This window comes from Balaenoptera acutorostrata, chromosome 3, assembly GCF_949987535.1.
Source record: "Balaenoptera acutorostrata chromosome 3, mBalAcu1.1, whole genome shotgun sequence".
NCBI classification, from domain to species: Eukaryota; Metazoa; Chordata; class Mammalia; order Artiodactyla; family Balaenopteridae; genus Balaenoptera; species Balaenoptera acutorostrata.
In genome coordinates this window covers 112,949,328-112,970,469 of record NC_080066.1, presented here as the reverse complement: position 1 = coordinate 112,970,469, position 21,142 = coordinate 112,949,328, and the positions used below count along the sequence as shown (strand labels likewise).

General features: G+C 35.9%; 1 protein-coding gene across 1 annotated transcript in view; it reads right to left on the bottom strand.

The window, feature by feature from the left end:
• The window catches only part of SCFD1 (sec1 family domain containing 1), a 136,825-nt gene that overhangs the window by 28,836 nt on the left and 86,847 nt on the right, over window positions 1-21,142 (bottom strand). Inside the window, exons 16-18 of the mRNA XM_007180675.3 lie at window positions 14,051-14,121; window positions 10,995-11,074; window positions 2,007-2,069 (exon numbers count right to left, since the gene is read on the bottom strand). Coding sequence (XP_007180737.1) covers window positions 2,007-2,069; window positions 10,995-11,074; window positions 14,051-14,121 — 214 coding nt within the window. The remainder of the gene's footprint in view (window positions 1-2,006; window positions 2,070-10,994; window positions 11,075-14,050; window positions 14,122-21,142) is intronic.

Sequence of the window (21,142 nt, the reverse complement as noted above, 5' to 3'; positions counted from 1 at the left end):
CACTAAGTACAAATTAACTCTCCAATTACAGACAGATACTTGTCTGATTACACAATACATGCTGATGCTCTCTGTGCCTACCACCTTTGTTTTCACTAAACAGAAGTGACCTGAGAATTTCTGCTTCCATGGACATCACTGCCACAATTTTATTTAACAATGAAATAGTAATAAAACTTTCTGACTAGTTGATATTAATAAAATATAAAAATTGAGAGCTGCCCTCAATATAAACATTTTAATTGCTAAGCCTTAGCTATAGTATTTAAGCAAATTATTAACTGAAGAGAATTCCTTGCTTTCCTGATTGTCTTAATGTTAAAACAATAAATTAAAGATAGTAATCTAAAATATTAAAAAATGTATATGTATGTATAACTGAATCACTTTACTGTACAGCAAAAATTAACACAGCATTGCAAATCAACGATACTTCAATTAAAAAAAAGATAGTAATTCAGATGACTCACTTTAGGAGTTCAAAACACACTGACATATTCAAAACATATATGTCTATAAGTATTATGAATAGGTCAAAAGTTACTGTGTTCTCTATATCATAGCTGCTAGACCTAATCCTGCATTGTATACTTTCTCCCCTCATACACAAAATCTATCATATAAAAATGTGAAGCACAACATACTTGATGAATTCTACCTCAACTCAGAAGACTGTTTAGTGTCTGAATTTTTAACAACAAAAATAACACAAATGACTTGCCATATTGGTTTTATATTTGTGGTTCAAAAAGTCTCTCACATGGAATCAAAAGATGCTTTGTGGGACAGAATGGTAATTTTGCATTTTGATATTAGAAGGCTAGGGAGATAACTAACGGAACCTACTGTTTAAGCACAGGGAACTCTACTCAATGCTCTGTGGTGATCTAAATGGGAAGGAAATCCAAAAAAGAGAGGATATATGTATACGTATAGTTGATTCACTTTGCTGTACAGTAGAAACTAACACATTGTAAAGCACTATATTCCAATAAAAATTAATTAAAAAAAAAAGAAGGCTAGGGAAAGCCTTCAAATCATCCAAGGTTTTCTTATAACACATTTTATTAAAATCCTCAACTACAAAATCCATAAGAAATCTAATAGGCTTTTAAGATTCAGTAAGATTTTAAGACAAAGAACTGGAAAGTCTGTTTCATTAAATGCATGAGAGTTATTTTCCAAATATATTTTCATTTTTCCTATCTTGTCCTACTCCCCTCTGAAATGAAGAGATGGACAGGATGGAAATCATTTCTTTGACAAAAACAAGAGAAAGTAATCTCTGTTGGAGTGGACAGTTCTGAGGCAATTCCCAGGTACCAGGTAACTCTCAGGGAGTTAGTGGGCTCACCTGCAAAGCACTGTCTGAAGGTGAGGCCAGATGGATTCATTCTGCCAAGCGCTTACAAGGCCCAGCCTTAGGCCAAGTACTTTTACTTTTTGGAAACTGTTTCATTAAAACTGGCAGCTCGGGGTAGGTAAACTGGTTTTCCTCCAGTTTCATGCTTTTGTTCTAAGCTCCAAAAATAAACTAGGAATTTGAAGTTAGTATGGTACGGAAAAGAGCGGTTAGAATCACTTTGTTCAGCTCCTCTGAAAACCACACATACTGTACAGGATTTTCTGGAGTCAGAAGTCATACCCAGCCCTGAGGATTTCCTCTCTATCATTTAGCAGTATGCCTAGTTCCATCTTGAAGCTAGGTCTTCAGTGTCTAGCTTCAAGTCTATATTATCAACATTGATATAAAAACAGTTTTTAAACTTCATGTATCTTCTGAAAATGAAAAACATGTTTTAAGAACAAGGAAGCATACAAAGCCATACCATGTAAAATACAGAATTTAAACTACCTACGGAAGCTAAAGGCATGCTGACAGTTGTTCTGTATCACAATGAAAACTTTCTGCATCCAAAGTGTCACACTGTGTTTTTAAGGCACGAAAGTCCAATTATGGTCTGGAGTACCAGACTTATTCAATCAGAATTGTTAAAAATACTTACCCCATTGGTTTAGTGGTAGTGTTGCCATAGCTGGTAGGAGCTGAAGCCATCTTGGCAAATGCCCTATGACATAAGAAAGTTATATTTAAACTCTGATTATTTGAGCTAACATTTAGTATCATGGCATTAAAATATCTACTGACTAACCATAAGTTTTACTATGCAGTTTCTGAAAAGAAATTTTTCAACTAATAGTGTTTCAGTACAATTAACACTGAAACAATTATACATTGATTGTATAATTTGTAACCATGAAAAATAATGTTCAAGTAGAGAGCAACTGGTACTAAAACAGTGAAATTCTTTAAAAAACACAAATGCATTAGTTCCCCAAACTTCAGGATTTCTCTTTTCTTTTTTAAATATCTGATCATTAACATGAAATAGAGACTTTCTGTTTAAAAGAACAATCACATACTGATTAAGTTTAGTCTCTTTACTATTCTCCACATTCTATACTCTCTCATTCCCAGACACATGCCTTTGGGATGCTGTCCTTTGGGGGTATAAACTCACTGTCTTCTCCAATAAAAAACTGTACATTTCCTTTTAAGATTCAGCTCAAAACCACCACTTTCTTCATTAACACTATTCTAATTCTACTACTCAATGATATTTCCTTTTAGTTACATATACACTTTTATACTGAATTGCATATAGTCATTTATTTTCAAATCTTTCTAAATGAATGTCTAGAATGTCTTTAACTAAACTATAGAATTCTTGACAGCTCTGCAAAAATATGGCACTTAGCTATGTTTTAAAAAATATTTTCCTTCTGGGAGTATGTTCACTGTAGAGAATCCAGAAAACAGAATGCTCCCAGAAGAACCCTACCACTAAGAAGTAACCACTGTTAGGATTTCGGCATATATTCTTCTAATCTTTGAACATATGCATATACAACATATATACTTTAAAAACAAAATTAGTATATTGTACATACTGTTCTATAACATTTTAATAATAGCATGCCATAAACATTTTTATGTGAATCAATATTTTTATAATTCCTAATCATTTCAAATGCTTTTGTAAATGGAAAAAAATCCTACCTAAATACAAGAAAACATTATGAGAGTAAAAAAAGAATGGGAGTCACTAAGATGTGGAAGATGAAATGCTTAAAATATTCTATTTCAATCTGGACAAAATTTGCTGATACCATTAGAGAAATCCCAAACACAAAAATCACAATTTTGTTCTGAAAGGAGGATTTGAATCAGCTGTTTTCAGCAGTAGGCTGGAATTTCTGTCTTTAACAAAAATTTATTTTTCACCAGAAATAGCAATATCTAAATATAAATAATATGTATCTAACTGTCTCTAAGTAATAAAGGGTTAAATAAAGAATAATACGTTTATATGGCTGAATATCATGCAAACACTAAATACTACCATTGGAGACTGCAGCTGGAACCTTGAGCAACATGGGTTTGAACTACGCAGGTCCACTTATACTCATATTTTTATCAATAAATACTACAGTACTACATGATCTGTGGTTGGCTGAATCCATGGATGCAGAACCAGGGATACAGAGGGCCAGCCCACTGTAAAGTAATACTTGGATTTCTAACTGTGCAGAGGGTTGGTGTCCCTAACCCCCAAGTTGTTCTAGGGTCAGCTGTATTTAAGACGATGAAAAACTGGCATAATGAAAGTTATTGGAAAACTAGAATACAAACTGCATCTATAACAATGATTTCCTGATTAAAAATATAAATATGTAATATGCATATAGAAGGATACACACTACGGTTTACTGTAGACTCTGAATGGGGAGACTACAGGTAAATTTTTACTTTCTTTATACCTTTCTGAGTTTTCTAAAATTTTCTTCAATAAACTGATATAACCCTTATAATTAGAAAGAAGAATGTTACAAATTAGAAATTATATATTGAATATTTTGTAACCATGTAAAATGATGCCCAAGACTGCTTTTCCTCTTTTAACACCAAATATTTGATTACGGAGTTCCACATAAGTCATAATGTAAAACACAATGACACATATGACACAGCCAAATATTTAAGTGTATATGTTATAAAAATTAGAAAAGACAGTTTTCGGTTTCTTTTGTTAAACTAAGGTTTGTTGTCTACTTTTTTCTTATCATAAGAACACAGTGAAGAGGGCAGACAGCAGAAGCAAGAAGAACTACAATTCTGCAGCCTGTGGAAGGAAAACCACATTCACAGAAAGATAGACAAAATGAAAACTCAGAGGACTATGTACCAGATGAAAGAACAAGATAAAACCCCAGAAAAACAACTAAATGAAGTGGAGATAGGCAACCTTCCGGAAAAAAAATTCAGAATAATGATAGTGAAGATGATCCAGGACCTCGGAAAAAGAATGGAGGCAAAGATCGAGAAGATACAAGAAATGTTTAACAAAGATCTAGAAGAATTAAAAAACAAACAAACAGAGATGAACAATACAATAACTGAAATGAAAAATACACTAGAAGGAATCAATAGCAGAATAACTGAGGCAGAAGAACGGATAAGTGACCTGGAAGACAGAATGGTGGAATTCACTGCTGTGGAACAGAATAAAGAAAAAAGAATGAAAAGAAATGAAGACAGCCTAAGAGACCTCTGGGACAACATTAAACGCAACAACTTTCGCATTATAGGAGTCCCAGAAGGAGAAGAAGAGAGAAAGGACCTGAGAAAATATCTGAAGAGATTATAGTCAAAAACTTCCCTAACATGGGAAAGGAAATAGCCACCCAAGTCCAGGCAGCGCAGAGAGTCCCATACAGGATAAACCCAAGGAGAAACATGCCGAGACACACAGTAATCAAATTGACAAAAATTAAAGACAAAGAAAAATTATTAAAAGCAACAAGGGAAAAATGACAAATAACATACAAGGGAACTCCCATAAGGTTAACAGCTGATTTCTCAGCAGAAACTCTACAAGCCAGAAGGGAGTGGCATGATATATTTAAAGTGATGAAAGGGAAGAACCTACAACCAAGATTACTCTACCCAGCAAGGATCTCATTCAGATTCAACGGAGAAATCAAAAGCTTTACAGACAAGCAAAAGGTAAGAGAATTCTGCACCACCAAACCAGCTCTATAACAAATGCTGAAGGAACTTCTCTAAGTGGGAAACACAAGAGAAGAAAAGGACCTATGAAAACAAACCCATAATAATTAAGAAAATGGTAACAGGAACATACATATTGATAATTACCTTAAACGTGAATGGATTAATGCTCCAACCAAAAGACACAGGCTTGCTGAATGGATACAAAAACAAGACCCATATATATGCTATCTACAAGAGACCCACTTCAGCCCTAGGGACACATAACAGACTGAAAGTGAGGGGATGGAAAAAGATATTCCATGCAAATGGAAATCAAAAGAAAGCTGGAGTAGCAATTCTAATATCAGATAAAACAGACTTTAAAATAAAGACTATTACAAGAAGCAAAGAAAGACACTACATAATGATCAAGGGATTGATCCAAGAAGAAGATATAACAATTATAAATATATATGCACCCAACATAGGAGCACCTCAATACATAAGACAACTGCTGACAGCTATAAAAGAGGAAATTGATAGTAACACAGTAATAGTGGGGGACTTTAACAGCTCACTTACACCAATGGACAGATCACCCAGACAGAAAATTAATAAGGAAACACAAGCTTTAAATGACACAATAGACCAGATAGATTTAATTAATATTTATAGGACATTCCATCCAAAAACAGCAGATTACACTTTCTTCTCAAGTGCACATGGAACATTCGACAAGATAGATAACATCTTGGGTCATAAATCAAGCCTCGGTAAATATAAGAAAATTGAAATCATATCAAGCATCTTTTCCGACCACAATGTTATGAGATTAGAAATCAATTACAGGGGAAAAAACGTAAAAAACACAAACACATGGAGGCTAAACAGTATGCTATTAAATAACCAGGAGATCACTGAAGAAATCAAAGAGGAAATAAAAAAATACCTAGAGACAAATTACAACGAAAACACGATGATGAAAAACCTATGGGATGCAACAAAAGCAGTTGTAAGAGAGAAGTTTATAGCAATACAAGCCTACCTCAAAAAACAAGAAAAATCTCAAATAAACAATCTAACCTTATACTTAAAGGAACTAGAGAAAGAACAAACAAAACCCAGAGTTAGTAGAAGGAAAGTAATCATAAAGATCACAGCAGAAATAAATGAAATAGAAACAAAGAAAACAAGAGCAAAAATCAATAAAACTAAAAGCTGGTTGTTTGAGAAGATAAAATTGATAAACCTTTAGCTACTCATCAAGAAAAAGAGGAAGAGGACTCAAATCAATAAAATTAGAAATGAAAAAGGAGAAGTTACAATGGACACCGCAGAAATACAAAGCATCATAAGAGACTACTACAAGCAATTCTATTACAATAAAATGGACAACCTGGAAGAAATGGACAAATTCTTAGAAAGGTATAACCTTCCAAGCCTGAACCAGGAAGAAATAGAAAATATGAACAGACCAATCACAAGTAATGAAATTGAAACTGTGATTAAAAATCTTCCAACAAACAAAAGTCCAGGACCAGATGGCTTCACAGGGAATTCTATCAAACATTTAGAGAAGAGCTAACACCCATCCTTCTCAAACTTTACCAAAAATTGCAGAGGAAGGAACACTCCCAAACTCATTCTGTGAAGCCACCATCAACCTGATACCAAAACCAGACAAAGATACTACAAAAAAAGAAAATTACAGACCTATATCACTGATGAATATAGACGCAAAAATCCTCAAGAAAATACTAGCAAACAGAATCCAACAACACATTAAAAGGATCATACACCATAGTCAAGTGGGATTTATGCCAGGAATGCAAGGATTCTTCAATATATGCAAATCAATCAATGTGATACAACATATTAACAAATTGAAGGAGAAAAACCATATGATCATCTCAACAGATGCAGAAAAGCTTTTGACAAAATTCAACACCCATTTATGATAAAAACTCTCCAGGAAGTGGGCATAGAGGGAACCTACCTCAACATAATAAAAGCCATATATGAGAAACCCACAGCAAACATCATTCTCAATGGTGAAAAACTGAAAGCATTTCCTCTTAGATCAGGAACAAGACAAGGGTGCCCACTCTCACCACTATTATTCAACATAATTTAGGAAGTTTTAGCCACAGCAATCAAAGAAGAAAAAGAAATAAAAGGAATATAAATTGGAAAAGAAGAAGTAAAACTGTCACTGTTTGCAGATGACATGATACTATACATAGAGAATCCTAAAGATGCCACCAGAAAACTACTGGAGCTAATCAATGAATTTGGTAAAGTTGCAGGACACAAAATTAATGCACAGAAATCTCTTGCATTCCTATGCACCGACAACGAAAGATCAGAAAGAGAAATAAGGAAACAATCCCACTCACCATTGCAACAAAAAGAATAAAATACCTAGGAATAAATCTTCCTAAGGAGGTAAAAGACCTGTACTCAGAAGACTATAAGACACTGATGAAAGAAATGAAAGATGACACAAACAGATGGAGATATACCATGTTCTTGGATTGGAATAATCAATACTGTGAAAATGACTATACTACCCAAAGCAATCTACAGATTCAATGCAATCCCTATCAAAGTACCAGTGGCATGTTTTACAGAACTAGAACAAAAAATCTTAAAATTTGTATGGAGACACAAAAGACCCCGAATAGCCAAAGCAGTCTTGAGGGAAAAAAACGGAGCTGGAGAAATCAGGCTCCCTGACTTCAGACTATACTACAAAGCTACAGTAATCAAGACAATATGGTACTGGCACAAAAACAGAAATATAGATCAATGGACAGGATAGAAAGCCCAGAGATAAACCCATGCACCTATGGTCAACTAATCTACGACAAAGGAGGCAAGGATATACAATGTAGAAAAGACAGTCTCTTCAATAAGTGGTGCTGGGAAAAATGGACAGCTACATGTAAAATAATGAAATTAGAACACTCCCTAACACCATACACAAAAATAAACTCAAAATGATTAGAGACATAAATGTAAGACTGGACACTATAAAACTCTTAGAGGAACACATAGGAAGAAGAAGAACACTCTTTGATATAAATCACAGCAAGATCTTTTCGGATCCACCTCCTAGAGTAATGGAAATAAAAACAAAAATAAAAAAATGGGACCTAATGAAACTTAAAAGCTTTTGCAAAACAAAGGAAACTACAAACAAGTCGAAAAGACAACCCTCATAATGGGAGAAAATATTTGCAAAAGAATCAACGGACAATGGATTAATTTCCAAAATATATAAACAGCTCATGCAGCTCAATATTAAAAAAACTAACAACCCAATCAAAAAATGGGCAGAAGACCTAAACAGACATTTCTCCAGAGAAGACATAGAGATGGCCAGAAGCACATGAAAAGCTGCTCAACATCACTATTAGAGAAATGCAAATCAAAACGACAATGAGGTATCACCTCACACCAGTTAGAATGGGCATCATTAGAATATCTACAAACAACAAATGCTGGAGAGGGTGTGGAGAAAAGGGAACCCTCTTGCACTGTTGGTGGGAATGCAAATTGATACAGCCACTATGGAGAACAGTATGGAGGTTCCTTGAAAAACTAAAAATAGAATTACCATATGACCCAGCAATCCCACTACTGGGCACATACCAGAGAAAACCATAATTCAAAAAGACACATGCACCCCAATGTTCATTGCAGCACTATTTACAATAGCCAGTTCATGGAAGCAACCTACATGTTCACTGACAGACGAATGGATAAAGAAGATGTGGTACACATATACAATGGAATATTACTCAGCCATAAAAAGGTACGAAATTGGGTTATTTGCAGAGACGTGGATGGATCTAGAGACTGTCATACAGAGTGAAGTCAGAAAGTGAAAAACAAATATCGTATATTAACGCATATGTGGAACCTAGAAAAATGGTACAGATGAACTGATTTGCAGGGTAGAAACAGAGACACAGATGTAGAGAACAAACGTATGGACACCAAAGGGGGAAAGTGGCGGGGGGTTGTGGTGGTGGTAGGATGAATTGGGAGATTGGGATTGACATATATATACTAATATGTAAAAAATAGATAACTAATAAGAACCTGCTGTATAAAAAATAAATAAAATAAAACTCAAAAAAAAAGAAAACAGTGAAATAAAAGCAAATTGGAAAAAAACCCAAACAGAAATATAGAAAATAAAACGCAATCATAAACTCACAACTCAGAGGTATCCCCTGTTAATAATTTGGTATATTTCTCTTCTATGCATATTTTTTTGATACACGTGAGATCAGAAGCATATTCCATCCTCTAGTCTTAAAAAAAATTATTTTAAGAAATAATCTGAAGATACTGTTGTAGAAAATTTGGAAATAAAGAAAAGAATCCAAAAGGAAAAAAATTCTACTACTCGGAGTTACCCACTATTAGCATTTAAGTGAACAGCATTTTAGCTATGCAGTTATATGTATATATGTGTATGTCCATACACACACACACACACAAATGGATGGATAAATGGATATATAATAGGGATCGTAATGTAAAAAATGTCATCTAAGTTTTGGCTCAAGTGTTACCTACCCAGAGGTTTACCCTGATCTCCTCAACAAATTTAGCTAATACCCAACAAATTAAGATCTTATCACTTAGTTTTATTTTCTTTATATCACTTAATATGGTGAATATGGTTTAACAGAACTCTGTTCATTTGTTTGCTTATTTGTTGACTTATTGTTCCCTCAACACAAATGTAAATTCAGTGAAAGTAGGAGCCTTCCATAGCATGTTTACTATTGTATTCTGTTTTAAAAAAATTTTATTTATTTATTTATTTATTTTTATTTTTGGCTGCGTTGGGTCTTTGTTGCCGTGCATGGGCTTTCTCTGGTTGTGGCGAGCAGGGGTTACTCTTTGTTGCGGTGTGCGGGCTTCTCATTGCAGTGGCTTCTCTTGTTGCAGAGCACGGGCTCTAGGCGCACGGGCTTCTGTAGTTGTGGCACGTGGGCTCAGTAGTTGTGGCACGTGAGCTCTAGGGCGCAGGCTCAATAGTTGTGGTGTGTGGGCTTAGTTGCTCTGCAGCATGTGGGATCTTCCCGGGCCAGGGCTCGAACCCGTGTCCCCTGCATTGGCAGGAGGATTCTTAACCACTGCGACACCAGGGAAGCCCCACTATTGTATTCTTAATGTCTAGAAGAGTCCTTAGTCACTGAGACAAAGGAAGTTATTTATCAAACAAATCATTGAATAGTAAACTATATTTCACTTTGTAACATAACATGGCCATTTCTCAATGGTCATTAGAATAAGTCTTCCACAACAAGATTTTTAATGACTCAGTTGCATTCCTGTGGAAATGACATAATTTCAATCCTTGACATTCAGGTTGATTTTCAAAATTTGATTATTACAATTGCTTCTAAGATTTTACAACTCCAATTTCTTCTTCGGGATTAATTCTTAAGAGAAGTGCTAGGTCAAAGCTATTCTTTTAAAAAACTTTTTATACCAGCCAGCAAAATTTTGACAATTTATATTTCTAATAGTAGAGTATAAATGCATCAGTTAATTTTCCTGGATCCTTGGCACGATATTTTCTAAATCTTTGCATTATATTAATCTGCATTTCTCTGATTATTAGTGAAATTAAAACATTTTAAAAATGTTTTTGAGACATTTGACCCACAACATTTCAGTCTTTCTCATCTCACATCTTTGAAGAAAATATAGGAAAAAATATGTCTGGGAAAGAAAGGCATCACTATTTTATATAAAGTTGTGGAAAGGGTGGGGGAGATAAGGAAATATTTATGCCATTGAATAAAAAAAAAATACTAAGGCACTGTTCAGTTTTCTTAGTAACATTCCCATTTTCTTGGGAACTCAACTTCCATTGTACTCTCTTAAATGGTAAGAACTGAAGAATAAAACTTACTTCCACTGTTTGATATATTGTAAGGGATTAAGGTTGCATCCAGCATCAGTTAAAGCTTTTTTGTATTGCTCCAAATCAGCCTGAAATAAGAAAAGAATCATATGACAAAAAATTTTACTTTCATGAAAGAGACCATTTTGTTTGTTGTCATTGGATTAATCAGAAAGTTAGATTAAAGGCATGAGCACCTAAGTAGAGTGGAGTGGTATCTTAAGGGAGTACCCAAATGAGCATTTGAGATAAAAATCACGTATAATGAAAATTACCTTTGACAGGCTCCCAAATCACCTATAAAGTACAGTATTTTGTCATCCCTCAGTAAGCCCAACAGAGTCAGTTTTTCCTCCACTGTTGACATAGATTGCTTGTCCTTGGGATAAGCATTAAATGAAAGATCTGGCTTGATCAAGAATATTCCAAAATTGGAAACATGAGGGGAATGACGTTGACTTAGGGGACCTGCAGATTCAGGTTATCCCATCTCATATTCACTGCAGACGCCCAAATTTATTAACTGAACAGCACGTGTCCTACACTTTTTAAATAGTTTTCTTTCTTACTCTTTTTTTATTTCCTGATGAGTAAAGTCTAGTTGAATTCGTATATGTCACAGGAGCCTATCATCACAGTGACTCCATTATAAAAATTTAAAAGAAAGAAACTTTTAAGCTCACCATCAAATCAGAGATGTTCACTACTTTGCATTTTGGGGGCTATTACATCAGTAGTCAAAATTTGCTTCAAGCCTCTTAATGACCACTTAAACTTATGAAAAGACATAATTCTTACCAAAAATAAATGAAATAAAGTAATGTGGTCAAATTAAGGGAAACTGCATTAAGTTTTAAAATCATATATTCCTAAGAAAATATAAATAGGCTATTAGAATCCCTTAAAGGAACACCCCCATTAATGACAGAGATGTTTCTAGAAAGAAAACTATACAGTAATCCCCTCCCTTCAGCAGTTTTGCTTTCCATGGTTTCAGTTGCTGTGGTCAACTGAGGTCTGAAAATACTAAATGGAAATTCCCAGAAATAAACAATTCATATTGTGTGCCGTTTTGAGTAGTGTGATGAAAACTTGTGCTTTCCTGATCAGTCCTGCCCCAACCATTGACATCATCTGCTCCTGACATCTAACAATCGACACCATCATGGCTTGATGACACAGGATCATCTGAAGCAGATGATTCTCCTTCAGTCAGAAGGTCAATAGTAGCCTAATGCTACATCACCATGCCTGTGTCATTCACCTCACTTCATCTCATCATGCAGGCATTTTATCAGCTCACATCATCATCATAGGAAGGATGACTACAGTACAATATATTTTGAGAGTCCACATTAACATAACTTTTATTATAGCATATTGTTATAATTATTCTATTTTATTATTAGTTATTGTTGTTAATCTCTTACTGTGCCTAATTTATAAATTAAACTTTATCATAGGTATGTATGTATGTATGTATAGAAGAAAAACAGTATATATGGTAGTGGGGGGGGGCGTTTGGTACTCTCCATGGTTTCAGGCATCCACTGTGGGTCTTGGAACATATTTCTCTTGGATAAGGGGGGACTACTGAACTTTCTTACTGAATTAAAATAAAAGTCAAGAAATGTATTCTTAGGATAAAGCAGAATTGACCTAAAGCAAATATTGAGTTTACTTTGCTGTTTTAACATGCCAAACAAAAAGAAGCCTTACAATCTACCGACATTAGAAAAATAATTGCTACCAGCAAAGGAAAGGAGTTTACAACAGCCATATCATTCTAGGTGTCATTCCCAAGTTCCTTATGCTAGTTGCTCATCCAGTAAAATTATACGAAGTTAACATTAGAAAGAGTTAACAGGTCTCTAACCCAGCAACAAGACTGATAGCAAAATCACTGCTTTCCTTCAGAGTAGAGTATTACCTCTACATACTTAAAAAAATTTTTTTCATCAAAAGCAATTGATGGCTTATTACAGAAAAAGAAAGCAACAAAATATCCCACAATCTACTCTTCCAGTGAGAAAAAAATCTAGAAAGGAAGATAGATTATTTTCCAATCATTCTTAGAAATTTATTGATATAAAAAGTAGCTTTTTTACTGCAATACAGTCTTCTCAACTTTATTTTTATATGGATCAAATGATAGATGTGAATCTGAAGTTTAATCTTAGGAAATTATTGATACAATATTTATATAACTTTTGGAAATTTAGATATTTTCCTCCAAGTGACTTCTCTATATTCTATAATGGACACTAGTTTTTTTTTGTTTTTTTAAAAAATTTGTTTGTTTATTTTTGGCTGCGTTGGGTCTTCGTTGCTGCGCGTGGAGTTTCTCTATCTGCAGTGCGGGTGCTTCTCATTGTGGTGGCTTCTCTTGTTGCGGAGCACGGGCTCTAGGCACACGGGCTTCAGTAGTTGAGGGCTCAGTAGTTGTGGCTCACAGGCTCTAGAGCGTAGGCTCAGTAGTTGTGGCGCACGGGCTTAGTTGCTCCGCGGCACGTGGGATCTTCCTGGGCCAGGGATCAAACTCGTATCCCCCTGCACTGGCAGGCGGATTCTTAACCACTATGCCACCAGGGAAGTCCCTGGACATTAGTTTTAAAACAACTGCAAAATATTACCAAACTTTTACTTTAGGTTAAAGCTAAATTCCTTGTAAGGAAAATAAGTATTAGTGGCTATAGCTTAAAGAAATGGAACTTCTAGGATCATCACATCATGAGAAATGATAGGATCAATCTTTCAAAAGGCAGAGCAAACTTAGTTAACTTAGTTTAGAATAGTTATTTTCCAGAAATAAGAATTTTGGTCACGAATTCAGTTCATATTCTAACAACTTAAAAGTGGTGAGATATTTCAAGAGTAAATAGTTCTCTTGGTGACAATAAATACTGCTATAATATCCAGCGGTAAATAGAACTAGCCTTAAGAAATTGTTTTTCTTTTAAAGGAAGGAATGAAGTAATTATTTGGTTACAGTGATTTTTACTTCTATTTTCTGAAACAAGCGAGTATTCTCCCTTCCTCCCAATAACTGAATGCAGAGAACATACCTCAGAAGGTGCTTGCTGTGCACTTATGTAATAGATAAGAAACAGCCGCATTTTATCTTCTGGAGTTCCTGCTACAAAGGGGAAAATAGATAAGGAAAAAAAGACTTTCATAATTCTGGTTGTTATGTATTATAGTCAACACTATTAACTCAAGGCATACATAAATGTGACAAGACAAACTAAGGTTCTTGATTCAAATGATTTAACGTTATAGGCACTAAATTACAACCATGTAAAACACAGATATGGAAAAAGATTAAATACTATGGGATTACAGGGATGAGCTATGGAAGCATCTCTATTCTATCTTCCAAACTGTCTATAGCGTTGTAATTTATGTTTCAGATCTAAACTCAAAAAGGTATAGGTAGGATAATCATACAATTCTAAAATAGCACACTTTTGAGATGAAAAGGGGGATGCTAGTAATAAGTATGTAAGGACAACTGGTATATAAATGGGACTATCCTGGGAAACCAGTTGCATGGTCCCCTTAGGTACTGGGTTATGAAAACCTGCTGGCTAAAATCACCTAACTGAGCCTAAGGTCATACTTTTGAAACTGGAGCCACTAAATATACATTTCTCCCCTTTCTGAAGGGTCTATGAAGATTTGGAAAAACCATATGTCTATAGTATAATAAACACCATTGTATTATGCAGATTATATCTGCCTGAAATTTTAAGACAAAACAAAAGATTTCAGAGAGATTTCTTGCTTACAGTGCATCCTTTGAGCTACTACTCCTATTATCCAAAGTCTGAGACTGTCCAGAGAATCCTTTTATTTTCCCCTCAGTTACTGGGTGTACTTCGATGCAAAGTGATAAGGCACTGGTCATGGGTAACTCAGTTTCACTATTCAACAAATACCAATATGCACTCTCACTTCAAAGTGTGTCCCAATATGTAAGAACTCAGAATTGTTATACTTTATTATAGAATAAAAACAAGAATAATTTTTTCAAAACATATTGACTGATGACCCATTGATTTTCTATCTTCAAATTATCCTTACTCCCTAAATATGACAAAGACTGGTAATAAAGATCAATGACAGGTTCTCCAACATTCTCATGCTTACAAATAAATATTGTATTTTAGATATACTGAAGTAGGTTACTAGATTCAGGGTTTTGTTTAAATCCTAGGAGAAAGCTGATATTTTTGTTTTAGCAGGTAATTAGCCTCGATGGGTTCAGACCAAAGCTCCTACCAGCCTCTGTGAGCCGTTTCCATCATGGATTCTATTTTTTAAATGTTTGCAGTGCTACTGGGATCTGTCCCACTGCCCAGCAGCCAGTATGGGAACTTGGAGGTCATCTAGTCCTTCACCTCTCAGTCTTTGGAATGCTCTTTAGGATCACATTCATGCACGTACAACTCAGAGGTGAGCCCAGGAATTCATAAACAACTTTACGGGGTTGCTTTCCTGAGCTCCTTCCTTCTGCAATCTCCCTGGTACTTTCCAGTTTCCTTGGCCTTCCCTTTTTAGTGCTCCAGCCAGAAAGCTTTGGCTTTAGGTACCCTGCTCCATTGTGTATTTCCTGCAACTATGACAAAGCAGTTAGAGGACAAAAAGAAAAAGAGGAACGGGGCTTGCTGTAGGCTCTTGGGGCAATGGCTCCTAAGATACGAGAGAAAGGTTCCCCTCCCTCAGAGTTTTAGGGGCCTGTGGGTTCCTGCTGGTGTTTTTAATATCCACAGCACACAGCATAGCCTCTTCAAGCTGACTTCTGGGTCCTTTGGACATGTTCCATCATGTTTTAAGTACTTTTCTTGCTTTCTGACACAAGAAAATGTTTCAGGCTCATTTTGTACTTTCTCTCCCTGGAATCAACCATACTCCAACGAGTCCTAGTGGAAAGTGGAATATATAAGGCTAAAATTTTTACTACTGGGGAACTGTTGCTCCTAGCCCTTCTCAGTTGGCAGAGTTAGGGAATACATATATATGTGTACACACACACACGCATATCTATATTTATTTCTCTATTTGGCAAGTATTTCACAAAAACACCAAGTCTACATCAGCACCTCCAATTCCAATCCAATATTACAAGGGTTCATTCTAGTTTTCTTCGTTTCCATAGTTATAACTTCCATTTCTGAGAGTGGGAAACCTGGCTCCCTTTTTATTACCCAGTATATTTACTTATTTATCCAGTCCTCTGTATGTAACAAATATCTTATCTCTGCCACTGTCCCCTTGCCTGCATGGACGTCGTCTCCTCCACTTGGGCTCTGATTCTCTACAATGGACTCACCCACATGCCTGGCTATAATTCTCACCCCACCTGAGCCAATGTTTGGTTTGTCCCATGCAGGGTCACCCTCCTTAATCTGATAGGACTCCTATACCCTGTGCGGAACTGCTCCCACATGTGGACACTCCGCTCACTTCACTTGGACTTTGACACTTCAGGCTGGATTACCAACCCTCCCTCTACCGGATATGTGGATGCCCTTCTCATCCTGTTCAGGTTCTGATATCTTGTTCTGGGCTGAAGTGGTACTACACTGCTACTTTGCATGAATGCCTACCTTGCTCTGCTCTACTTAATGTCTTTAATAATAAATGGTTTGAGAAAGTAAGGGAAAGGAAAAAGAAAGGTTCTGATTGCTGTTTTTAATCAACACACTTAATTGCTTCAACTTTACTCAAAACTTATTGTAAATAACAAGGAATAGCTCAGAAGTGATGGACTTAGATGTATTTTTCATATTTTTAATTGTAAAGTACACATATCTTCAAAATGTTATGTTCTCCCCACAAATCTAACGTTTTAAAAGTGTGAGAAATACTATGGTTTCTCAGAAGTTTTTATGAATACAACCCTTTAATTACAAACAAGTCAAAAAAAATTTTAAACTTACTTTCCAACGTGATATAAAATCTAAAAGTCATACCAAAACTGTAACTCAAAAACCACTATTATTTACTTGAAGAGCTTATATGTAAAATATAAGCTAAATAGCTTATATGCTTTTTATTCATTTTTCAAAAGAGCTGAGATTTGAATTGAAAACTCTTCTGAAATTATCAAGCCTGTAAAGTTTAGAGAATTTTAGTGGCTAAAACCCTAAGAAGATCTTATAATCATTATGATTGAAAACAATGATTAGATTATATTTTCTAAGTACAAATAGTTATATCTTGTTTTAAGAAAATCTAACAAACACATATTTAGATAAATATAAATATAAAGGGATTGTCTACAGAGTTTCTCTAAAAGTGAATTCCCAGGGGCCTCGGACGTGAATCCAGGGTGCAGACGCCTGTCAAACCCAGGTGGAGTCCCTGGCGCGCTGGGCGGCGCAGGTGGTGCAGATGGCCCGGCTCTGACCCCGAGGACACCAGGTCACCCTGTGCACCTCAGGCCACCGCCCTGCCCCTCCGGCAGCTCCGGGTCCCCATGGCCGCACACCAACCAGAAGGTTCCAGGGATTTGGATGTTCCTGTCTTTGGGGGACCATTACTTCGCCTGCCACATGCCGTGTGGCTGACAGGGTCTTGGTGCTCTGGTGGGGTGTCAGGCCTGTGCCTCTGAGGTGGGAGAGCCAACTTCAGGACACTGGTCCAACAGAGACCTCTCAGCTCCATGTAATATCAAACAGCGAAAGCTCTCCCAGAGATCTCCATCTCAATGCAAAGACCCAGCTCCACTCAACGACCAGCAAGCTACAGTGCTGGACACCCTATGCCAAACAACTAGCAAGATAAGAAAACAACCCCACCCAATAGCAGAGAGGCTGCCTAAAATCATAATAAGGCCACAGACACCCCAAAACACACCACCAGACATGGACCTGCCCACCAGAAAGACAAGATCCAGCCTCATCCACCAGAACACAGGCACCAGTCCTCTCCACCAGGAAGCCTACACAACCCACTGAACCAACCTTAGCCACTAGGGGCAGACACCAAAAACAACGGGAACTATGAACCTGCAGCCTGTGAAAAGGAGACCCCAAACACAGTAAGTTAAGCAAAATGAGAAGACAGAGAAACACACAGCAGATGAAGAAGCAAGGTAAAAACCCACCACACCAAACAAATGAAGGGGAAATAGGCAGTCTACATGAAAAAGAATTCAGAATAAGGGCAGTAAAGATGATCCAAAATCTTGGAAATAGAATGGAGAAATTACAAGAAACGTTTAACAAGGACCTGGAAAAATTAAGAGCAAACAAACAATGATGAACAACACAACAAATAAAATTAAAAATTCTCTAGAAGGAATCAATAGCAGAATAACCGAGGCAGAAGAACGGATAAGTGACCTGGAACATAAAATAGTGGAAATAACTACTGCAAAGCAGAATAAAGAAAAAAGAATGAAAAGAATTGAGGACAGTCTCAGAGACCTCTGGGACAACATTAAACACACCAATATTCGAATTATAGGGGTCCCAGAAGAAGAAGAGAAAAAGAAAGGGACTGAGACAATATTTGAAGAGATTATAGTTGAAAACTTCTCTAATATGGGAAAGTAAATAGTCAATCAAGTCCAGGAAGCACAGAGAGTCCGATACAGGAAAAATCCAAGGAGAAACACGCTAAGACACATATTAGTCAAACTTTCAAAAATTAAGTACAAAGAAAAAATATTAAAAGCAGCAAGGGAAAAACAACAAATAACATACAAGGGAATCCCTATAAGGTTAACAGCTGAACTTTCAGCAGAAACTCTGCAAGCCAGAAGGGAGTGGCAGGACATATTTAAAGTGAAGAACGGGAAAAACCTACAACCAAGATTACTCTCAAGTAATCAAGTAATCAGGAAACACAAGAGAAGGAAAAGACCTCCAATAACAAACTGAAAACTATTAAGAAAATGGTAATAGGCACATAAATATCGATAACTACCTTAAATGTAAATAGATTAAATGCTCCCACCAAAAGATACAGACTGGCTGAATGGATACAAAAACACGACCCGTATATATGCTGTCTACAAGAGACTCACTTCAGACCTAGGGACACATACAGACTGAAAGGGAGGGGATGGAAAAAGATATTCCATGCAAATGGAAATCAAAAGAAAGCTGGAGGAGCAATTCTCATATCAGACAAAATAGACTTTAAAATAAAGACTATTACAAGAGACAAAGAAGGACACTACATAATGATCAAGGGATCAATCCAAGGAGAAGATATAAGAATTGGAAATATTTATGCACCCAACATAGGAGCACCTCAATACCTAAGGCAAATGCTAATAGCCATAAAAGGGGAAATCGACAGTAACACAATCATAGTAGGGGACTTTAACACCCCGCTTTCTCTAATGGACAGATCATCCAAAATGAAAATAAATAAGGAAACACAAGTTTTAAATGATACATTAAACAAAATGGACTTCGTTGATATTTATAGGACATTCCATCCAAAAACAACAGGATACACTTTCTTCTCAAGTGCTGATGGAACATTCTCCAGGATAGATCATATCATGGGTCACAAATCAAGGCTTGGTAAATTTAAGAAAATTGAAATTGTATCAAGTACATTTTCCAACTACAATGCTATGAGACTAGATATCAATTACAGGAAAAAAACTGTAAAAAATACAAACACATCAGGCTAAACAATACACTAGTAAATAACCAAGAGATCACTGAAGAAATCAAAGAGGAAATCAAAAAATACCTAGAAACAAATGACAATGAAAACACGATGACCCAAAATCTATGGGATGCAGCAAAAGCAGTTCTAAGAGGGATGTTTATAGCAATATAGTCCTATCTCAAGAAACAAGAAACATCTCAAATAAACAACCTAACCTTACACCTAAAGCAATTAGAGAAAGAAGAACAAAAAAACCCCCAGAGTTAGCAGAAGGAAACAAATCATAAAGATCAGATCAGAAATAAATGAAAAAGAAATGAAGGAAACGATAGCAAAGATCAATAAAACTAAAAGTTGACAAACCATTAGCCAGACTCATTAAGAAAAAAAGGGAGAAGACTCAAATCAATACAATTAGAAATGAAAAAGGAGAGGTAACAACTGACATTGCAGAAAAACAGAGGATCACAAGAGATTACTACAAGCAACTCTATGCCAATAAAATGAACAACGTGGAAAAATGGACAAATTCTTAGAAAAGCACAACCTTCCGAGACTGAACCAGGAAGAAATAGAAAATATAAACTGACCAATCACAAGTACTGAAATTGAGACTGTGATTAAAAATCTTCCAAAAAACAAAAGCCCATGACCAGATGGCTTCACAGGTGAATTCTATCAAACATTTAGAGAAGAGCTAACACCTATCCTTCTCAAACTCTTCCAAAATATAGCAGAGGGAGGAACACTCCCAAACTCATTCTACAAGGCCACCATTACGCTGATACCAAAACCAGACAAAGACGTCACAAAGAAAGAAAACTACAGGCCAATTATCACTGATGAACATAGATGCAAAAATACCCAACAAAATACTAGCAAACAGAATCCAACAACACATTAAAAGGATCATACACCATGATCAAGTGGGGTTTATCCCAGGAATGCAAGGATTCTTCACTATACGCAAATCAATCAATGTGACACACCATAATAACAAATTGAAGAATAAAAACCATATGATCATCTCAATAGATGCAGAAAAAGCTTTCAACAAAATTCAACACCCATTTATGATAAAAACTCTCCATATAGTAGGCATAGAGGGAACTTCCCTCAACCTAATATAGGCCATATATGACAAACGCACAGCCAACATCATTCGCAATGATGAAAAACTGAAACCATTTCCTCTAATATCAGGAACAAGACAAGGTTGTCCACTCTCACCACTATTATTCAACATAGTTTTAGAAGTTTTAGCCACGGCAATCAGAGAAGAAAAAGATATAAAAGGAATCCAAATAGGAAAAGAAGAAGTAAAGCTGTCACTGTTTACAGATGACATGATACTATACATAGAGCATCCTAAAGATGTTACCAGAAAACTACTAGAGCTAACCAATGAATTTGGTAAAGTAACGGGGTACAAAATTAATGCACAGAAATCTCTTGCATTCCTACACACTAATGATGAAAAATCTGAAAGAGAAATTAAGGAAACACTCTCATTTACCATT